The sequence below is a fragment of the Felis catus genome, chromosome D1 (assembly GCF_018350175.1).
Source record: "Felis catus isolate Fca126 chromosome D1, F.catus_Fca126_mat1.0, whole genome shotgun sequence".
Lineage (NCBI taxonomy): Eukaryota > Metazoa > Chordata > Mammalia > Carnivora > Felidae > Felis > Felis catus.
In genome coordinates this window covers 64,265,940-64,285,003 of record NC_058377.1, presented here as the reverse complement: position 1 = coordinate 64,285,003, position 19,064 = coordinate 64,265,940, and the positions used below count along the sequence as shown (strand labels likewise).

The 19,064-nt window shown below is 40.9% G+C and overlaps 2 protein-coding genes across 3 annotated transcripts in view; both read right to left on the bottom strand.

The window, feature by feature from the left end:
• The window catches only part of SYT9 (synaptotagmin 9), a 199,396-nt gene that overhangs the window by 139,069 nt on the left and 41,263 nt on the right, over window positions 1-19,064 (bottom strand). The window contains exon 2 of the mRNA XM_023239527.2: window positions 2,385-2,736. Coding sequence (XP_023095295.1) covers window positions 2,385-2,736 — 352 coding nt within the window. The remainder of the gene's footprint in view (window positions 1-2,384; window positions 2,737-19,064) is intronic.
• NLRP14 (NLR family pyrin domain containing 14) overlaps window positions 2,605-19,064 on the bottom strand; it is a 286,975-nt gene continuing 270,515 nt past the window's right edge. The window contains exon 13 of one of the 2 annotated variants that reach the window (XR_006586349.1): window positions 2,605-2,736. The gene's annotated coding sequence lies outside the window, so the exon portion shown is untranslated. The remainder of the gene's footprint in view (window positions 2,737-19,064) is intronic. The other variant, XM_045038890.1, reaches the window with a different exon arrangement.

Here is a 19,064-nt window from a genome sequence, read left to right as displayed (position 1 = left end):
ATTTTGTCAGTAAAAATGTTTTGTGTGTGTTTATAAATAACACAATTCCTAAAGAATGAGAAGACCATATACCACTCATTATGATAAGACCATAACTAATACATATGTATTTCCCGACATAACCCATAAAACTAGGTCGGTAGTAATTTAGGTAAGAATGTTTTAAATGCACAATGATACAAATTATCAGTATTAGATCAACACAGCTGGAAAGAGTTTAGTTTTCTTATGGTAGATCAGATATTACTAAACTTGATTTTGCCCATCAGAAAGATAATTACATGACTCTCAAACTAAAATAAATCTAAATGTAAATTCATTTTATAGAAATAATTCCTTCGCTTTCTTCTTTTTTTCCCCTTCTACCCAATTTCCATAAATCAGTGGTGAAGATACTACAATTTTCATTCTTTCTTTTTTAAAGTTTTTTTTAAAGTTTATTTAATTATTTTGGGGGTGGGGAGCAGAGAGAGAAAGAGTCCCAAGCAGGCTCCACTGTCACCACAGAGCCCGATGGAAGGCTCGAACTCACAAACCATGAGATCACGACCTGAGCTGAAATCAAGGGTCGGATGCTCAACCAACTGAGCCACCCAGGTACCCCTACAGGTTTTATTCTTAAATGAAATACATTTCTTGATAAGTAGAGTACTTATATATTTTCCTAGAATAAATACTGTGATAATTATAGTGATATGATTGCTATCAATTCATTAGAATCATGGCAGAGTCCTCAGATCCATAATCTAATAAAAGCACAGTACTATCACCTTGTATTGATGGGACCTAGGTCAGAAAAATTAACATTCAGAGTAAAACCGAATAGGAAACAATTTCAATGGATACTCCATCTGAAAGACTCCAGTTATTGAAATAGTGAAGGGATTTTATTATGAGTCTACACCACTGCATGAACGCCATGACAGCATCAAACAGAGCTCCAGCTATGTTTAAGTCATATCTAAAGAGAAATCCTAGTGATAAAATCTGAGGAGTTCTTCTAAATCAAATGGCAAACAACCATCCATTTCCTCACAGAGGAATATTTTAGGTTTAGCTCTTTGATTCAGAATTGGAAATGATGCTAAAATAGGTTTGTGGAAAAATTAAATTATAAACTGTCATATTCCATCCCACTTAATGTGAATGAGCAGAGTCTCTAGGATAAACTCGATTAACATAAAAAAGGGTAAAATCTTACTTCCGTTTCTAGAGAACAAATAAAAAAGATTTTTAAAAAATGCCCCCAAACTGTGCTCGCACTCTCCAAATAACAGCACATGCTATTCCTCTGCTATTGCTCAATCAAATATTTTCATTTTAAAAAAGCTACTTCCTGTATCTCTTATCCTGAAAACTCCTGTCGAAAGTGAATTTTGATATCCGGGGATTGAGAATTGTCTGTTTAACATGAAAGGCATGTTTATGCAACATCTGAGTCCTGGAAGAGGCCAGTCACAGGGGAATGATCACGACAAAAACAACACGGAAATCAAAATGGCCGTTCACGTTTTGGAGTACTTACCAGGTGCCGCCTATGTAAAGCACTGGATGTGCACGTTATTGCTTCATTCCTAAAAGTACCTATATGTTGGTATTATCACTATTTCTCTCTCATAGAAGAGGAAATGGAAACATATGGAGGTTAAGTAATGTGTCCAGTGTGTCATACATGTAAGTAAAGCCAGTTCACTTGACCCCAGAGCCCTGGGTTTTTATCACTGCACTACATGACTTCTCTACTGCTTAAAGCGGAGCGTGCAGCCCACAGAAAGAAAGTGACCTGAGGCCTGGGTACTCTAGGCCTTACAAAGGCTGAAGATGGACAAAGACCTCCAGCCACTTTGTGGACTACAAAGACAGTCTGTGTGACAGCTCGGCTAGGTCAGAGGCACAGAGAATAAGTCCAATAGCACTAGGAGGATAGTGGGAAGAGTGGTTAAGAGGTCTCAGGCTCTGGTGTTGGTTGAATCAGGGTCCAAACCCTGAATGCATACCAATCTATGATGTTTTTACTTAAACTCTTTGACTTAAGTTTCTTCTTCTGCAAAATGAAAATAACTTTTGCATCTCATGCGAAGTTGTGAACTATAATAAAACAATGCATAAAGTTCTTAGTACTTGTCATGGTTAATCTTGGCAATGTAACTATTATTATTATGGACTATTATTATTGTGGACCCTACACAGGGAACTCAAGAGAAGTAAGGAGCCTCACTGGAGCATAGGAAGCACCACATTTTCCCATATTCGCATCTCTGAAACTGAATGGACATGTGAAATTTCGGTTACAGGATCCTTGGCTAACCAACACTACTGCTGCCAATAGATGGGAACGAGGTGGTCCTTGCCTTGCAGTCAGAAAGGAAGGGGGCATTACTGACCGGGCCGACGAGGTTGGCTCTGTGACTTGGCGCTGTACACGGACGCCATGGGCACAGTTCTCCTGGCCCCCCGCTTGGGTCGAGAGGGGAATGTCAGGGGAGGTGTGGCTGATCTTCATGGAAGAGTCAGGGCAGGGGGTGGGAGGGTCTAGGAAGCCCTCACTGTTCTCCTGCTCATTGGTCTCTGTGTCCGTGTAGTTAAGAGGTTCCCGATTGTCGTCTTTGCTACCAGAGAGCAGGCCTCGTTCTCGCCATGGAACCCAGCAGAGTTTCCAAGACACGAAGAGAGACACGCCAAAAAGCGCGAGGCCACAGGCAGTGACCACAAGGGTCAGCAGGCTCACTGAGATATCTGCAAAGAAGCAAAGATCAAAGGTCAGTGTGATTGCTCGTCCTGTGCCCATCCATTGCACAGTGCAGGCAGAATGACCCTTTAATCCATTCATCCCTCAGGAGCTGGCTGGAGGAGATAGGCCAGGGATGCTGCCGGGTCACCTGATTCTGGCGCAGGGATGGTGAGACTCAGACACAGCACAGAGAAAGTGACATGCAGGCCATGATTCAAAACAATGAACAGTCTGCTCTAGCAAGAGACGGGGTATATTCAGGGGGACTAGGAATGCCCTCCAAGTCAACTGAGACCCTACACCACAGCAATACAAATCATTGAGGCTTTGTGAGCAGGGCAGTTTCAACTGTCCTTAAAAATTATGCGATCATTTCAGAGAGCTGTATAATGAAATTTGGGAATTGTTTAAGTAACAACTTTCTAATACAAGAGAAACTAGAGTGCTTTCTTTCTCTTTTTGACATTGACTTTTAAGGGTCTCAGCAAAATGAAGCTCAAGTCCTCTGAAGCCTCAAGAATACCCCCATCCAGTGGCCAGGTACCTAGGACCCAGTGCTGACCACCGTAGTTTGGGTTTCCCCAGTAGCAGATCCTGAGACAAGTATTCAAGGGCAGGTGGTTTATTCAGAAGGGGAAGAAAACACAGGTAGGTGAGTAAGGAAGTAATCCAGGGAAGGCAGCCAGCGAAGGGGGCTTTACCAAGCCAGTTACCCAAGGGGCAAGGGGCTGGGCTATTTATAATGTCAGCTCCCTTCAGTCATGGATTGGAGGGCAGCTCTCAAGGGGCATTTCCCACCTGCAGCACGAGTGGCAAAGTAAGCTTCAGTGGCCAGAAAAATTGAACATTCAAATAAATGCAGGGGTTGGCCTTTGGAGGTGAGCGGGCATGTGCTGAAGTGGTGAGAGTGAGCAAATATGGCAAGGCAACCACGGCATCTGAGGCCCGGACTGTATGGCCTCAGCTAGGGTCCGTGGCAGTGCAGTGGCTGTGCCCTTAATGCCCAGAACAAAGCTCAACTCCCTCCAGGCTTCCACTCCATGCTACGGTAGACCCAGGGAGGCTAAGGCATCAACCTGAACTCATTCCTGGGTAGCTGTAAGCCCTACTTTAAAGGCTTACACCTGCCCTTACTGCACTCCATCACACGCAGGAGCTCCAAGGATTCTCCCAGGCTTTGCCTTTACTGTCCATCATCAATATTTGCATTGCTTCAGCCAAAGTTTTCTGAATGTCCATTTCATGCCAGGTACTGGGCTAGGTTTTGGAGAGAGTACAATGGGGAACATGAAAGGCACATTCCATACCTTCCTCATAGACTCATATTCTCATGAAGAAGAAAATTAGGAATAAGTTAATTTTCCAATATTAATTATCCACAGCATACCGATAATCCATGACATGAGACAACTGACATTTCTGCTGAGGCATGTGAGCTCCTACTGCAGGTCACTTACCTACTGAGTCACGCTGACCACCCACCATCCGTGTGCTTTTCAACATGACTCTGAAGGTACTTGATCATTCTTATGAAATGATAAAGCAGTTTCCTCATGAAAAATGGCTCTTGAGAGAATGCCAGCTGCTAGGACTGGTGATGGAGCTAATGTATCTCCTCTACGCCTCCCCATCAATCTCTGCCTTTTCAGTGAAATAATATTCTGTCTCTGCTCGACAACATTGGGGCTCCAGTTTCACATGGGTAAGTGAGCTCAAATCTGCCACCTTTCTCTCAAGTCCCACTGAAAGGGGATTAGCAAACTATACAACAATGTGAAACAAGGATGACTTCCATCAATCCATCAGTGAACCAGTATAACATTGAGAGGTTTCTAGAATTGTTTTAAAGGAAAATCCAATTAGTATTGAACATTTAACACAAGCAAATGAAGGGACACTAAGGAAACAATAAAAATTAAAACTCCCAGGTGCAGAGAAACAAGGGCAAGGATGAGGACAGGGAGTAGAGTCAGTGGGGGCAGAGTAAAGGGCACCAGAAATCACACCTCATGGAGCCCCAACATGAGGTAGGAAGAGAGCGTGGTATGGCCACAGGCTCCACTGGGTTCCATCAGCTCACACAGGAGTATGGGAAATTCATCTGTGCAAACTCCTAGGATAGGTAGTAGTGCTCAGGACACAGAAAGGAGGAGACTTTATCCTCATTAATCAGGTGGCCACAGCAAACATCAACTCCCACCTAGTCCAATAAAACACAAAAACAAAACAGCCTCCATACCATAGTGAAATCCCTTAATACATTCTGTAATCCAAATGGAGGTAAAACTCCTATGTCCTGTTAATCACTGTGGCACTTTCCTAACACAGACACTACTAGAAAACACCAGCAAAGGCTGGGGTTGGGACACACTGGGAAGCAGTAGGTTTAGGAGTGTAATGTGATAATTCTTTTGTTATTCACCAAATATTCACTCTCTCCCCCCACAGTGCCCCCATACCAAGGAAAGAGCATAAATCCCAATCCCCTGATGTTGATTTTGTCCATGTGACTTGCTCTAGTCAATAAAATCCAAGGAGATATGGCCCATGCCAGCTCTGACCAGAAGACTCTTGGCTTCCACCTTCTGCCAGGAGAAGAAATCTTAAATAAAGCCCAGTCTTTCGACTTAGTTACTATCACGGGAAGACTTGTGGCACAGGCCCAAAGTCCAGAATGAGAAGCAAGCTTAAACCTTATCCACAGACTGGGGAAGAGCTGCAGCTGATCCACAAATCCATGAGCAAACCCTAGTTGATGTTTTAAGTTCCTAATATTTTGAAGAAGTTTGTTACCATGGCAAAAACAGTTGACTCATACACATGACCATATAATTTATTGTCCTAAGCTGGGACACCTTTAAGAGAGAGAGGTGTGATGTTAATAATCACTTGGGACAAGAGACTTTACCCAGTACCCAGGGCAAATCAGGAAATATGGTCACTCTGGACTTAAGCTCTGAACTCATCACTTTGGTACAGCATAACCTCTCAGGGTTAACGTGGCATAGACAACATGCTAAATAAATGAAATTAAATTAACCCACTTCTGCTAGTAACCACAGGGACCTGACCCAACACAAGAATGACCCAAGCTTGTTAGCTGACTCCCAGTTCATGCACCCAAAAAACAGCTTGCTCACCAGTCCAGTCATGGGGGATCTATGAGAGCAGGAATCCCATCCATCTCAGCATTGAATGCCAAGCAACTAAAAGAACACTTGGCCACATTGTAGGCATTGAGTAAATGCCTGATGATGCCCACATGAAGAGCTCTATGGCCACCTACTACTTTTACCATGAATTATGGTTGTGTCCTATAAGCTCTAGAGGTGCTAGTCACATTCATAATCATTATAGATTTTTGTGCAGATAGGTATTAAAGAGAATTTCTAGTAAATGGCAGAAGTGATTTCTTCTTATTCACACAAAGGTACCATGTGGGTTAGCAATGGGCCAGGGAATGCCTTTGAGGAGAAACCAGTAGTGACCTACACAGACATACCAACCACAAAGCAAAATCATCTGGGCTTCTGTTTTTAAACAACTCAGGGCACCCTCTGGATACTTTTCTCTCTTTTTTCAGAAAGAAGTGTTAGAAAACTCCTGTGGAGTCACTAGGGCCACAGATACTACCCACCTCAGACCCATGACTTTAGGAAAGGGAGGAGAATCAGCTTAGAATCACATAACAGCCTTGCTTAGAAGAGATTTCTTAAGTTAGGTGGTAGGTACATGGCCATTTGTTTTATGATTGATCCTGAAACCATATGTATTCACTATATATACTCTTTGGCATTTATGCTATATTTCATAACAAAAACTGAAAAAAATAGTAACATCAAAAAAATAATTATTCTAAAGATAAATTTTCTGAAAAATGGGAAAGTATAATTAGTCCTTCTGTCCAAGAGCCAAGAGAATAACCAGATGGTGATTCAGGGATGAAAGGAGGCAAATGGCAACCCAGTTCTGATCCAGATCCCTGGAGGTGTTGCTGCTTGGGGGTGACTGTGCACAAAACTGCATCCAGATCTGCCACAGAGTACATTCTTCCAGGGAAGATGTGGCCTAGAAGACCCTGCAGTGAGGTCTGACCATCAGAACTCTCTTCTACCTGCTATTAGATGCAGCCACTGAACATGATGTAGTGTAGCAATATCCTTGATCTTGCAGACATCAGATACAAGATACCATGACATCCCTACCCCCAGAAGACATCCCAGCTGTACACCTACAATTCTAAGGGATCCATGCAAGCCTAAATACTTGTTTTGGAATGGCAAATATTATTGTCCAATGAATGAAAGGCTTGAGCTTCCATATACTACACACAGGCAGATGAACAGTAGTTGTCCCCCTAAACTATGAAGGGCCAGTAAGAACACATAAACTGACAACCAAAGAAAAATAATGGGACAAATCAGCAGCTCAAAAGAAGTCAACCAAGCTGAGCCATCAGAATAAACTGGTCCTGACATTAAATAAAATAGTGATGAAAACTAAGAGGTATGGGTAAAGTAGTGATCAGAAGCAGATGGGCTTGAGATCCCAGCTGATCTAAGGAAAGAAGATTGAAGGGGTGCCTGGGTGGCTCAGTCGGTTAAGTGTCCAATTTCAGCTCAGGTCATGATCTCATGGTTCGTGAGTTCAAGCCCCACATCGGGCTCTGTGCTGACAGCTCAGAGCCTGGAGCCTGCTTCAGATCCTGTTCTTTCTCTCTCTCTGCCCCTCTCCCACTCACACTCTGTCTCTCTCTCTCAAAAATAAATAAATATTAAAAAATGTTTTTTTTAAAAAAAGAAAAGGATATTGTAGTCCTATAATTCTACAGCTAGCCAGACTATCACGAGGGAAAAAGAGGCATTTTCAAACAGATGATGACTCAGAAAGTACACCATTCACATACCTTCTCCTGCATAAAATCTAAGCAAATTCTCCAAACAAACAAATAAAATGTATGTCAGAATACAGAACTCAAGAAAGGAAGGACATATTATATTAGGTGTATCTATACACTATGTATCACAAGAATTAGTGATAAAGAAAATAGCACAAATTGCATTAAATCTAAATAATTGCTCTTTATGAGGTTATGAAGCTTAATGTAACTGTTATGAAAAAAACACTTAAAAGAACAAAGCAATGATGCTACATACATACTCAAATTTCAACAATTCCAACAAAACATGGGAGGCAGAAGAAGGAAGGAAGTAAAAACAAATTAAATGTTCTATATTGTTAGCATGTGGAGACTATTGATACTTCAACTTGATGTTGATAAAGAAATACAGGTGTAAATATGTATATAAAATATTTAAGGGGGACTTTGATTCATAACGGTACATCTGCATATTTATATTAATATCCTCCCCTTCCTGAGACTCCCATCAGGTGATAGGAAGTAAAAAAAAAAAATAGAAACCTACAGTCATAAAGAATATAGCACAAGATAATCAACAAACTAAAAACTTTTTCTTAAAGACTGTATGTGGATAGCAAAGTGATAGAAGATGCAACCTTACCTACTGAACTCAACCTCAGGACACAGACATTTCCACTATGGTGGCAGCTAAGACTGAGATACAGAACAAAAATATGAGCATGGATTAAAAATCTTCACCAAAATATTTCCCAGTCTGTCTAGGGAGAAACCAAGGCAACTAGTGTGAGAATTAATGCCCAAGACCAAAATCCTCCATGTTTTTACAAAAAAAATGTAACTTCTTATGTTCCCGTAAACTAAAATCTGCCTATTAAAATATCACTCACAGATACATAGCCTCATAGTTAGCTTTTCTACTGCCTCATTATTAAATATGATTAAGCTGCAAACAATCACCAGCCATGTAAGGACATCCTAGAGCAACCAGATCAATGTATAAAAGCAAAGAAAAGAGAGAGAGAGAAAGAGAAAGAGAAAGAGAAAGAGAAAGAGAAAGAGAAAGAGAAAGAGAAAGAGAGAGAGAGAGAGAAAGAGAAGGAGAAGGAGAAAGAGAGAGAGAGAGAGAGAGAGAGAGAGAGAGAGAGAGAGAGAGAAAGAGAAAGAGAAAGAGAAAGAGAAAGAGAAAGAGAAAGAGAAAGAGAGAGAGGTTCCCAGAGAAAACAGATAAATCAGTGAGGAAACAAGAATTTTTCATTCACAGGACATTTCCAGAAGGTATTTGATCCATACATAAGATAAGAGTAGACTACTGGTAAATTGAATGAAGAAGAAGACAATGTTCTTAGAAGTAAAATAATGCGATTGCTGAAACAAACAAAAAATTTAATAGTGGGCAGAGAGTTTCTGATTCAGTAGGTCTGCCTAACAAGTTCCCAAGTGCTGCTGCTGCTGCTGCCGCCGCTGGTCTGTGATACACTTAGACAACTACTTGGCCTGTTGCTGTTGAATTTCAATGACTTAACCAACTAATACGCATAAAGTGCAGAAAGGGATGAAGAGAAGACACACCTCCTTCTGTTCTCAAGAAGCTTAGATTATGACTAGGGAGACAAACTGCAAATTGCATATTCGGGAACCATAAGCAACAAAGTGGAGAATCAGATACCTATGGAAATTCTAAGAGGAGATGCTAAATAGACTACTGACCACTCAGTCGGACACTCTGGAGAAAATTTAGAGATATATTAGGGAGCTGTTGCCCATGGGATCACCCTTGCCTAACTAGTGATGGGAATTGATCGAGAAGTAGTTCTGATTTTTGTCTCCTGGATGGACAATTCTTAGAATTCTTAAGGATTCTGAGAAAATTGAAGATGAACAAGAAATAGCTGCTTGTCCATGTGGTCAACTCAAAAGCTGATCCTTGCACTTATTTTCCCTTATTTCCTACTTCATCCCTCTGTTCCTCATACCTTCTCTCTGGGATCACATTCCCAATAAGCTACCTGTACACACTCCTTTTTTTTAGTGCAATATTGTGATTTATAATAAAAATATATTTATTGGAAACAATTTAATACAGGCAAAGTCAAGGAACATCTACCTGAATGTGCACCAAAGACACAGGAAATTTAAGTGAAGGATATGAGATACAGGGTATGCATCCAGGAGGTCTAATATCTACGTTTCCTGGAAAGTGAAGACAGAAAAATGAAGGTAAAAAATACCAAAGAGATAAACTTTTAATTCCCTAAAATTGAAGGACAAATTATAGAAGTCCACTGAGCACCTACAATGAAATAACCCTATCTTAGACACATTATTGTGAAATTTCAAAACACAAAAATTAGAGGAAAATCACAAAAGCTTGAGAGACACAAGTGATATGAACATAAAAAAAATTAGAACCACACTGGTATTGGAATTCCCATTAAAAGCACTAGATAATAGACTAATGCCTATAAACTTCTGAAGAAATCTTATGCTTAAGTTAGATTTCTACACCCAATAATACTATCAATGCAGTATGAGGGCCAAAAAATGTCAGCAAGATTACTTCCATGCACCTATCATAGGAAGTTACTTGAGGATGAATGTATGAGATTACAACAGGAGAGAAGAAGACATAGTCTATAGGAAAAGTTGCACTCCACTCAGAAGACCAGTAAGGTCCCTGTGTGAGAGGTGAGTGGCGGGCCTAGAGAGGAGCCAGTCCAGCCTGGAGCAGGAAGACTGGGCTCGAGGAAGGAGGTGTCCTCAGACAAAGAGGACTTGAAAACAAATACATGACATTATGGAGTATTCAGCTTCTAATGGCATCACCATTTGTCTTCAAATGGTGGAAAAGAGAAAGAGAATAATTAGGAATTCCTGCAGTAAAACTGTTTGGGAAAAGGAAAAATAATCACAATATACCTTGTGGTTCTATGCTAAATAATATTTTACATTCATAATAATATAAATACCATTTATTGATTTTCAATGCTTAGAATCAAGTAATAGACAAAGTATGGAAGATGTAAGTACAGATGTAGAGCTGAATGCACATTCAGCTTGGACAATTTAAACTTAATAGAAAAGATGTCAGAAATTAAGACGTAGAAAGAGAAAAGAAGCTAATAGCAAGACTGAAGGTTGCCTTCCAAAATGAGGGAAACAAGACATACCATATAAAATGGATAGACAATCTGTACATATTGATATTTTCATGCTAATAGCATTGATTTTTACATTAAAAACCATGCAGAGATACAGCAAGCCATTTCTGTTGAGATGAAATTAGAAGGGACTTTCACTTTTTTTTTTTAATGTTTACTTATTTTTGAGAGAGAGAGAGATAGAGAGAGAGAGAGTGTGTGTGAGCAGCACAGAGCTGGATGCGGGGCTCAAACCCATGAACCGTGAGATCATGACTTGAGCTGAAGTCAGACACTCAACCGACTGAGCCACACAGGCACCCCAGGGACTTTCATTTCTATATTATTTTTTTTACAATAAACAAATATTATTGAGAAGAAAAAAATTTTTAAAGCTACTATAGTATATAAACTATATATGCCTTAGTACATTCTGGTGAACTTGGGTCTGTAATCCCAAAGCATTTCTGAAAACAGTCCTTATTTAATCCTCCTCCTTGGTTTATAAGGAACAAATGAATGAAAATCATGACAATCATTATAATAATGATCATCTCAGTTCCTTAGCACAGTTTTCCTTCAAAGTCAAACCTATAAAAGACATCCATCCTTTTCTACTCATCTTTGTTTGGACTTCTAGATTCATGAAAATAATATCAGAGGACTGACAAGAGCTCCTGGGTGGCTCAGTTGGTTAAATGTCCAACTTCAGCTCAGGTCACATCTCATGGTCGATGAGTTTGAGCCCTGCATCAGGTTCTGTGCTGACAGCTCAGAGCCTGGAGCCTGCTTCGGATTTTATCTCTCCCTCTCTCCCTGCCCCTCTCCTGGCTTGTGTGTTCTCTCTCTCTCTCTCAAAAATAAATAAACATTAAAAAATTTAAAAATATATCAGGGGACTGACATAGGTTATCAACTTTTTACTTTGCTAATACTGATGTTAAAAGGTAACTTATTTATTATCATGGTCACTTCATACAAGGAGAGAAAGAAAGGAAGGAAGGAAGGGAAAGAAGAGAGAAAGAAAGAAAAAGAAAGAAAGAAAGAAAGAAAGAAAGAAAGAAAGAAAGAAAGAAAGAAAGAAAAGGAAAGAAAGAAAGAAAGAAAGAAAGAAAGAAAGAAAGAAAGAAAGAAAGAAAGAAAGAGAAAGAAAGAAAGAATTTTAACACTCCAAATAAATGGCATTGCCTTAAAGCACTATATTGAACTTTATGAATAAAACCATTCCACTGTCCTTATTTCGCCAGTTTGTTTCAGATCTGTGAGAACCCTGTAAAAAGGCTACACAAGGCACCAGAGATTGGGAACCACCTAGTCTCTCACATGTCAGTCTGGCCCCATCTCTACTTCTTAACAACAAACACAGCTCAGGGCAAAACTGGGAAAGGGATGACATTTTTGATACCCACCCCAGCCTTCCTATCCTGAGCTCTCCTCTTTCAACTGTCCCCCCAACCTCATGTTGTCCCAGAGGACTGGAATTTTCAAAGAGACTACGTTGGAACCTAAAGATTCAGTGTCCGTGTCTAGTCCTCTTACCGCCAAAGGAAACTGACGGAGACAACGCAGAGGGGCCAATTGAGGCTCAGGATGAATGAAATGTGGTATTTCCAGGGCAGGCAAAGGAAGCCAGGAATCACGATGCAGAAGGGAAGCAAAAAAGATCAGAACCAGAAAAATGGTTCTGAGCACTGGGACTGAGATGTGGTGGGGCATAAAAAAGAAGAGGAGACTCATGGTCAGAAGCTCAGATGATAGGGACTGGTTTGAAAGACTCATGCAAAATGAAGTAAGGCAAGGGGCTCAGGATCCCTGATATGGTCATTTACATACGACTTACCTTTTGGCAAAAGGATTAGAGGCAGCTTAAAAAACATACACAGCACAGTAAGATAAAATGTACTTTGTGAGGAAATCAGAACTGAAGAAAAAGAGAAGTAAAATGAAAATGAAGTCAGGGTAAGGTACATAGTCAAAAAACATGCGTGAGGTTCTGTAAAGTTGCCAGAAGTGGCTACAGAATTGGCTCCCAACATCCTACTTGTCAGAGAAAAGAATGAAACATAACTAATTACGTGATTCAGCATCCAAAACACTATACAATTAAGAAACATTTGAGACAAGGAAAATTTGAACTAGAAATGTAATATTAGAGATTAATGTTAATTACTTTTCAAATATGATAATTATATTGTGGTTATGTTATGTAGATACATATGAAAACATTCAAATGATATGATACCTGGAATTTGCTTCAAATTATAGATGAAACAAGACTGAGCATGGATTCATAGTTATTGAAACTGAGTAATAAGTACATTGAATTTCTTATGTTATTCTCTCTACTTCTAACAATCTCTTAATGACAAATAAAAAACAAAACATGCTTTGGTCAGGAAAAATGTTGATCCATGACTCCAATCTTAGATTTTCTTATTTAATAGACCTTGGGTGAAGACCCTTAATCTCCATTTTGCATGATCTCCATGATGCAGATGGTATACAGATGATACTGAGTAAACCTGATCAAGTATATATATAGTCTACATACACATGGAGTACACACACACACACACACACACACACACACACACACACACACAGTGGTTCAGAACACAAGATGCTTTCCTAATCCTAAAACAATTGTGTCTTGGGGGTCTAATAAAGATAACACTGGGAAATTTAGTTAGACAGGCCATAGAGAACTTGAGACTATCACATGGTGCCTTGTAGGGAAAGCAATAATGTAATTAGATGGAGGAAACAGGCAAGACCAAACAGTTCTGGGGATGAGCAGTCAGGTATTTCAGGAAACTGAACCAACGTGAAAACCCTATATTACAAGGAAACTTAGGGATCATCCACAACAGACCACAGCAGAATTCCCTCATCAACAATCCCTTTCATGTGACCATGAGGCCTTCATCTGAATATTTTCTAGGTTTTTTAAACTTAATACAATGAACATGTATTACTCTACAATTTAAAAAGATAGTAACAATAATAATAACAACAACAATAATAAAATTGTGTTAAAAAATCACAGCATTCTGGAGTTATCTGATGAAGGGAAACCTAGCCCTATAAACACCTCGACAGCCCAGAGGGCATCTTCTGGATGGTGACTTTGAGGCATATTGGATAAGAAGCATATAATAGACTTTAGGCTAAAATTAGATGTGTTGGTGTTTAAATGATTGCACTTAGGTTGTCTGGAAAATGCAATCTTGCAGACCTTTCCCTTTAATTATACTGCAGGCACCATAGTACAGTAATTAGGAGCAGGCATTCTAGAATCACACAGTCAAGACTGCAGCCCAACATCAGTAGTGTAACCTTAAATTCCTCTTTATCTTGTTTCTCATTGTAACTTTGGGATAATGACAGTATTTACCTCTTGGGGTTGTAATGAGGGCTCAGAAAGGTTCTGGCACTCAATACATAACTGTTTTTTTTTTAATTTTTTCATGAGGTGTCTCAGGATTTAGCCACTCCATAACCAGACTTATTCTTACACCAAGAAGTGGTCAACTTGGTTAATAAATCATGAGACCTCCTGTAGCTTGATGAATTGAGCTAGCAACAAGCAAATATCAGGTGCCTAATAGGTGCTTATTGAGCTGAATTACTGAGGACAAGAGAAGGAGCTCCTATTGGGCACCTGGTATTTGCTAAGGAGTAAACAAGGGGTACAAAATAAATAAAACTCATCCTTGCCCTCAAGGAACCACTAGTCAAATCAAGAGAATTTCCACAACACTATTTACAATTCATAGGGAGCTAGTGAAGTCCAGAAGTGGGGATACATAACCTACTCTGGGTTTCAGAAAAGGCTTACCATAAAAGAAGAGTGAGCCATGTCCTACTTATAACCACTTTTCTCTCTCTTTTTCTTTTTTTAATGCTTATTGATTTTGAGAGAGAGAAGGAGAGAGAGAGAGAGAGTACACACTTATAGGGGAGGGGCCGAGAGAGGAGAGAGAATCCCAAGCAAGATCCATGTTGTCAGTGCCCAATGCAGGGCTTGATCTCACAAACCATGTGATCATGACCTAAGTCGAAATTAAGACTTGAATGCTTAACCAACCGAGCCACCCGGGCGCTCCATCACCACTTCTCTTTTACAAAGACCAAACTCAGGTCATTGGCCATGTAGTCAAAAGACTTCACCAGAAGAAAGGCCAGGGCTTCTTTGTATGGTCACCCATGTTGCATTGGGCACAACTGCTCAACTATACATAGAGGGCCCAGGAAAGAAATGGAATGCTACAAGGGCTCCGGGACCAGCTTTGCCACCATTTACATTTTGTGACCTTGGGCAAGCCACTACCTCTCTATGGTATTCCTCATCTGTCATAAAGGTCCTGGGCATGGCTCTCACATTCTGTGGTTCTTGTGAAATTGCCAAATGACTTTGAGTTCACAGGAATGTCTGTATCTAGAGCTAAAGCCATTATAATAATTCCCATTAGTGACCACAAGCCAATGGGTGCTATCCAACTGGTGGCTACAGTTTAGGGCCATTCCTGCTTTCCATTCTTGCAGCAGACAGGAGGTTCCCTGAGCACTAGCTCACAGTGCAAATTGCAAGGATTAAGGAGCATTAACTTGCGCCTGCAGGGGCCATACCATTATTAAGGTACTGAGCCAGATAAACAGAGCACTTTGCTGCCTTAACTCTAAGAAGCCTGTGGACTAATAAAATGAATTAGAACACAGAAATTGGCATCAATTGCATTTTCCAGCGATTGACATAAAAGGTAGACCATATTTTAGTAGGACTGTGTCTCTGTCCCTCAGATCCCTTCCTCAGAAGGTTGCCCAAATGGTTCTGTCTGTGTTAACTAAACAGCTGGCCTAAAATTAGGTCGAGAGAACACTTTCTGTTGCACCTTCTATTTGCAAAGTGCAGCCTCATCAGTGTGACCAGCTCCTCTTCACACTGGCATCACCCCACCCCTGCGTCAGCCAGATGGGGCAGAGGCTACGGAGACTACAGGCTGGTTGTAGCCACAAACATCAAGAGCTGGGGTTTTTTGTTTTTTTTTTTTTTAAGTTTATTCATTTATTTTGAGAGAGAGAGAGAGAGAGAGAGAGTGCTCACACACGCGTGCGCGCACACGTTGGGGAGGGGCAGAGAGGAAGACAGAAAATCCTAAGTAGGCTCAGCACTGGCAGCACAGAGCCCAACTCAGGGCTCGAACTCACAAACCGTGAGATCACGACCTGAGCCAAGGCCAAGAGTCAGACACCCCAAGAGCTGGGTTTCAACTTTTGTATCCCTGACCTTCCAATCCTGTTGTACCTGAGCCCCTGCTGTCTGCACAACAGGAAGCCTCAGGGTTTATCATCAGGTTTGCTACTGAGTTTTCAGTCTTTTTTTGTTCTCTACAGAAATTATTTAATTGGAAACATGGCAGGTGTTTGCAGATCTACAATGTTCTTCATATCATGGAATTCTGGCCTATGCAGAGTAAATGGAAACACTCAAGATATACTAAGATTCTAACAAAATCATAGAAAATTTGATGTGTAAGGTTTTAGACAATGGGGACTTTTTGCCTGAAAAGAACACCATGAATTGAAACGCAAGAACAAGGGGGCACTGGGCACAAGCCAAAGAGGTCAGCAACCCACCTGGTGTGTCTGTGGAAAATGGGAGGCCCAGCCTGCCCAGCAGCAGAGGAGGACAAGGCTCAGCAACTGGAGACCTGAGGTCCACTTCTGTCACCTCTATAAGACTTTGGGCTGCCTGCAACCTCTCCTGAGTGGGATCTTTCTAAAGTGGGGTGAAGGGTTGAAATTCCTCTTTGCCTGGCTCTTTGGAAAGTTAGGTGCATTTGCATATGAATAAGGCCTGCCATATGCTTTCATAGTGTTGTCTGAGATTCTTCTTAAGCCTGGCATTGCTGCATTGACCCAATAATTCACACCTCCCACAGGACCCCATAAGCTCCATCAGTCCCAGTTCTTTCCTAGGCCAGATCTGATCTTGCTTTGTTCCAGTTAGTGTTTAAATCTCTCATCTATCCTGTGGAACAAGATCAAAAAAGGTTGCTGACAACCACCTTTGCGAACCAGCATTTAGAAAAATCACATAAAGCAATGTGTAATGTGAGAGTGGGAATCCTTCTTCCCATTCCTGGCTCCCACGAGGAGTGACTTTTCCCTAAATGCTCCTGGCCACCATCCCACCTCTTACTTCTCCATTCAGAGGCAAAGTGGGTTGCTCAATTAGAAAGCATCTTTCATTTACCACCCCAAATCCATCTCCTTTCCTCTCTACCTCACTCTGGGACATGGAGGCTGACCCATGTGGACTATATCCAAGGGCTCCCTTGCCTTGAGCTTCTGTTGAGTTCAGCCAATAAGAGGCCCTAATGGGAAACCAGAGGGTGGGAAGAGAATGAAGTTACAATATTTATTTCCCCAGATTTCTTCCTGATAGGTTACCATGTTGCATGTGTCCCTCTACTGAGAGCCACAGCCCCTTTTCCAGGTTCTTTCGGGCCTATGGGTGGCAATGGCTCCCTACTATTTCCAGCCCTGGAGTACTGTACTATCCCCTGCTCGGTTCCCTGCATCCTGACCATGCCTTTGTAAAAAGTCCTTTATTAAGCCCTCCTCAAATTACCTACTCTGACCACGGTGCCTGTTTCTACTGGGACCCAGACTGATATGCTGCAGAATGAGCTGTTTTCTATTCTGGGCCCTACCTCTTGTCACCTGAATAACCTCAGGAAACCTGAACACATATTGGAGCTTGAGTCTCCTAATATATAAAATCAGATGCAATAAGATGGAAGGGTCCTTCCAGATCTCATATTCTTGAAGTGAGAGAAATTTTATATCTAAAGTATCTTCTACAACTTATCATGATGTCTGGCACACAGGAGGCACTCAATGTTTGATGAATGATAAAATTCTAAGCTGTGTATCATTTCCATTTTTATATCCACTAAAAAATGTGCGTCAGGAAAAGAAACTGCCAAAGAAGTCGCGTGTTTAAGTATATATAGAGTGAGCGTTATGATTACCTTTTCATCATGATTGAAAATGATACAATATTTCATGCTTCCCTGGATATTTAAGACTCCACAGAGGCAGGGCAGTGCAGTGCAAGGAATGTGGGCTCTGAAGACAGGCATTATTCATTATATCAACTTCACAGCACACTGTATTGAGCTGCCTTTATGAAACTATTATGTAATTAGTAGACTGACCTATTCAGAGTGTGTGAGAGAAGCCACATTTTCAGGAGACACTCTTACAGCCAAATAGTCTTGCTTTCAGGGCAACTCTAACCCTAGACCTAGGTCTCCTAAGAAACATTTCCAAGCTGCTTAAAGTCAGAACAGAGAGTGGACTGGCTCCAACTCTTCCCTATTTTCTTTCTTCTGTCTGGCTTGAACCCTGGTCCATGGCTAAAAACAGACTCCCTTCCAACATAAAACCTCTTACTAGGTTGGACATTCTATACCTGAAACCCTAATGTATCCCCCACCCCCACCCCCAGGTCATGGATCTGCCTGTGCAAGCACAATCAGGCTTAAATTATTGGCAACTGATTAAAAGCATGGGCTCTCATGTCTTTGTATTTCACTGTTAATTTTCTACAAATTATATGTTTTTAAGTCAATTTCCTTCCAGTAAAGATCATGCTGCTGAAATGACGATGGTTTCTTTTAAATCGCTCACTTTCGTTAGTAGTTACACACAGAAATTGGCATCTATTCGACATCAGAATGATTAATAATACTGGTATATGACCCAAAAATGTAGTAATTGTTCTAAAAAGCATGGACTGTAAAGAAAAAAAAATACTTTAGATTTCAATACCAATTACTCCTAACTCTAACTGGAAGATACAAGGAATACCAATTCTTCTCAAAAGCGATCTCCTAAGGCCTGCCCCTCCTTGAGTCATGGAAATTCTGCCTAAGTCAGGGGACAGAACTATAGCCATAAGCAGGCGGCTGATGTTGTCTCCTAAGACATTTCTTTAGTCCTAACTTCTTTTCAAATTGGGTAGGGTTTTTGTTTGTTTGTTTGTTGCCCATTCTCCTCCTCCTCCTCCTCCTCCTCCTCCTCCTCTTCCTCCTCCTTTTTTTTTTTTTGATTGTGGCAAAATTCTGCATAACAGAAAATTTACCATTTTAACCATTTTTTAAGTTTATTTATTTTGAGAGAGACAGAGAGAGTACGAGCAGGGGAGAGGCAGAGAGAGGGGAGAGAAAGAATCCCAAGCAGGCTCCGCACTGTCAGTGCAGAGCCCCACGCAGGGCTTGAACCCACGAAACCATGAGATCATGAT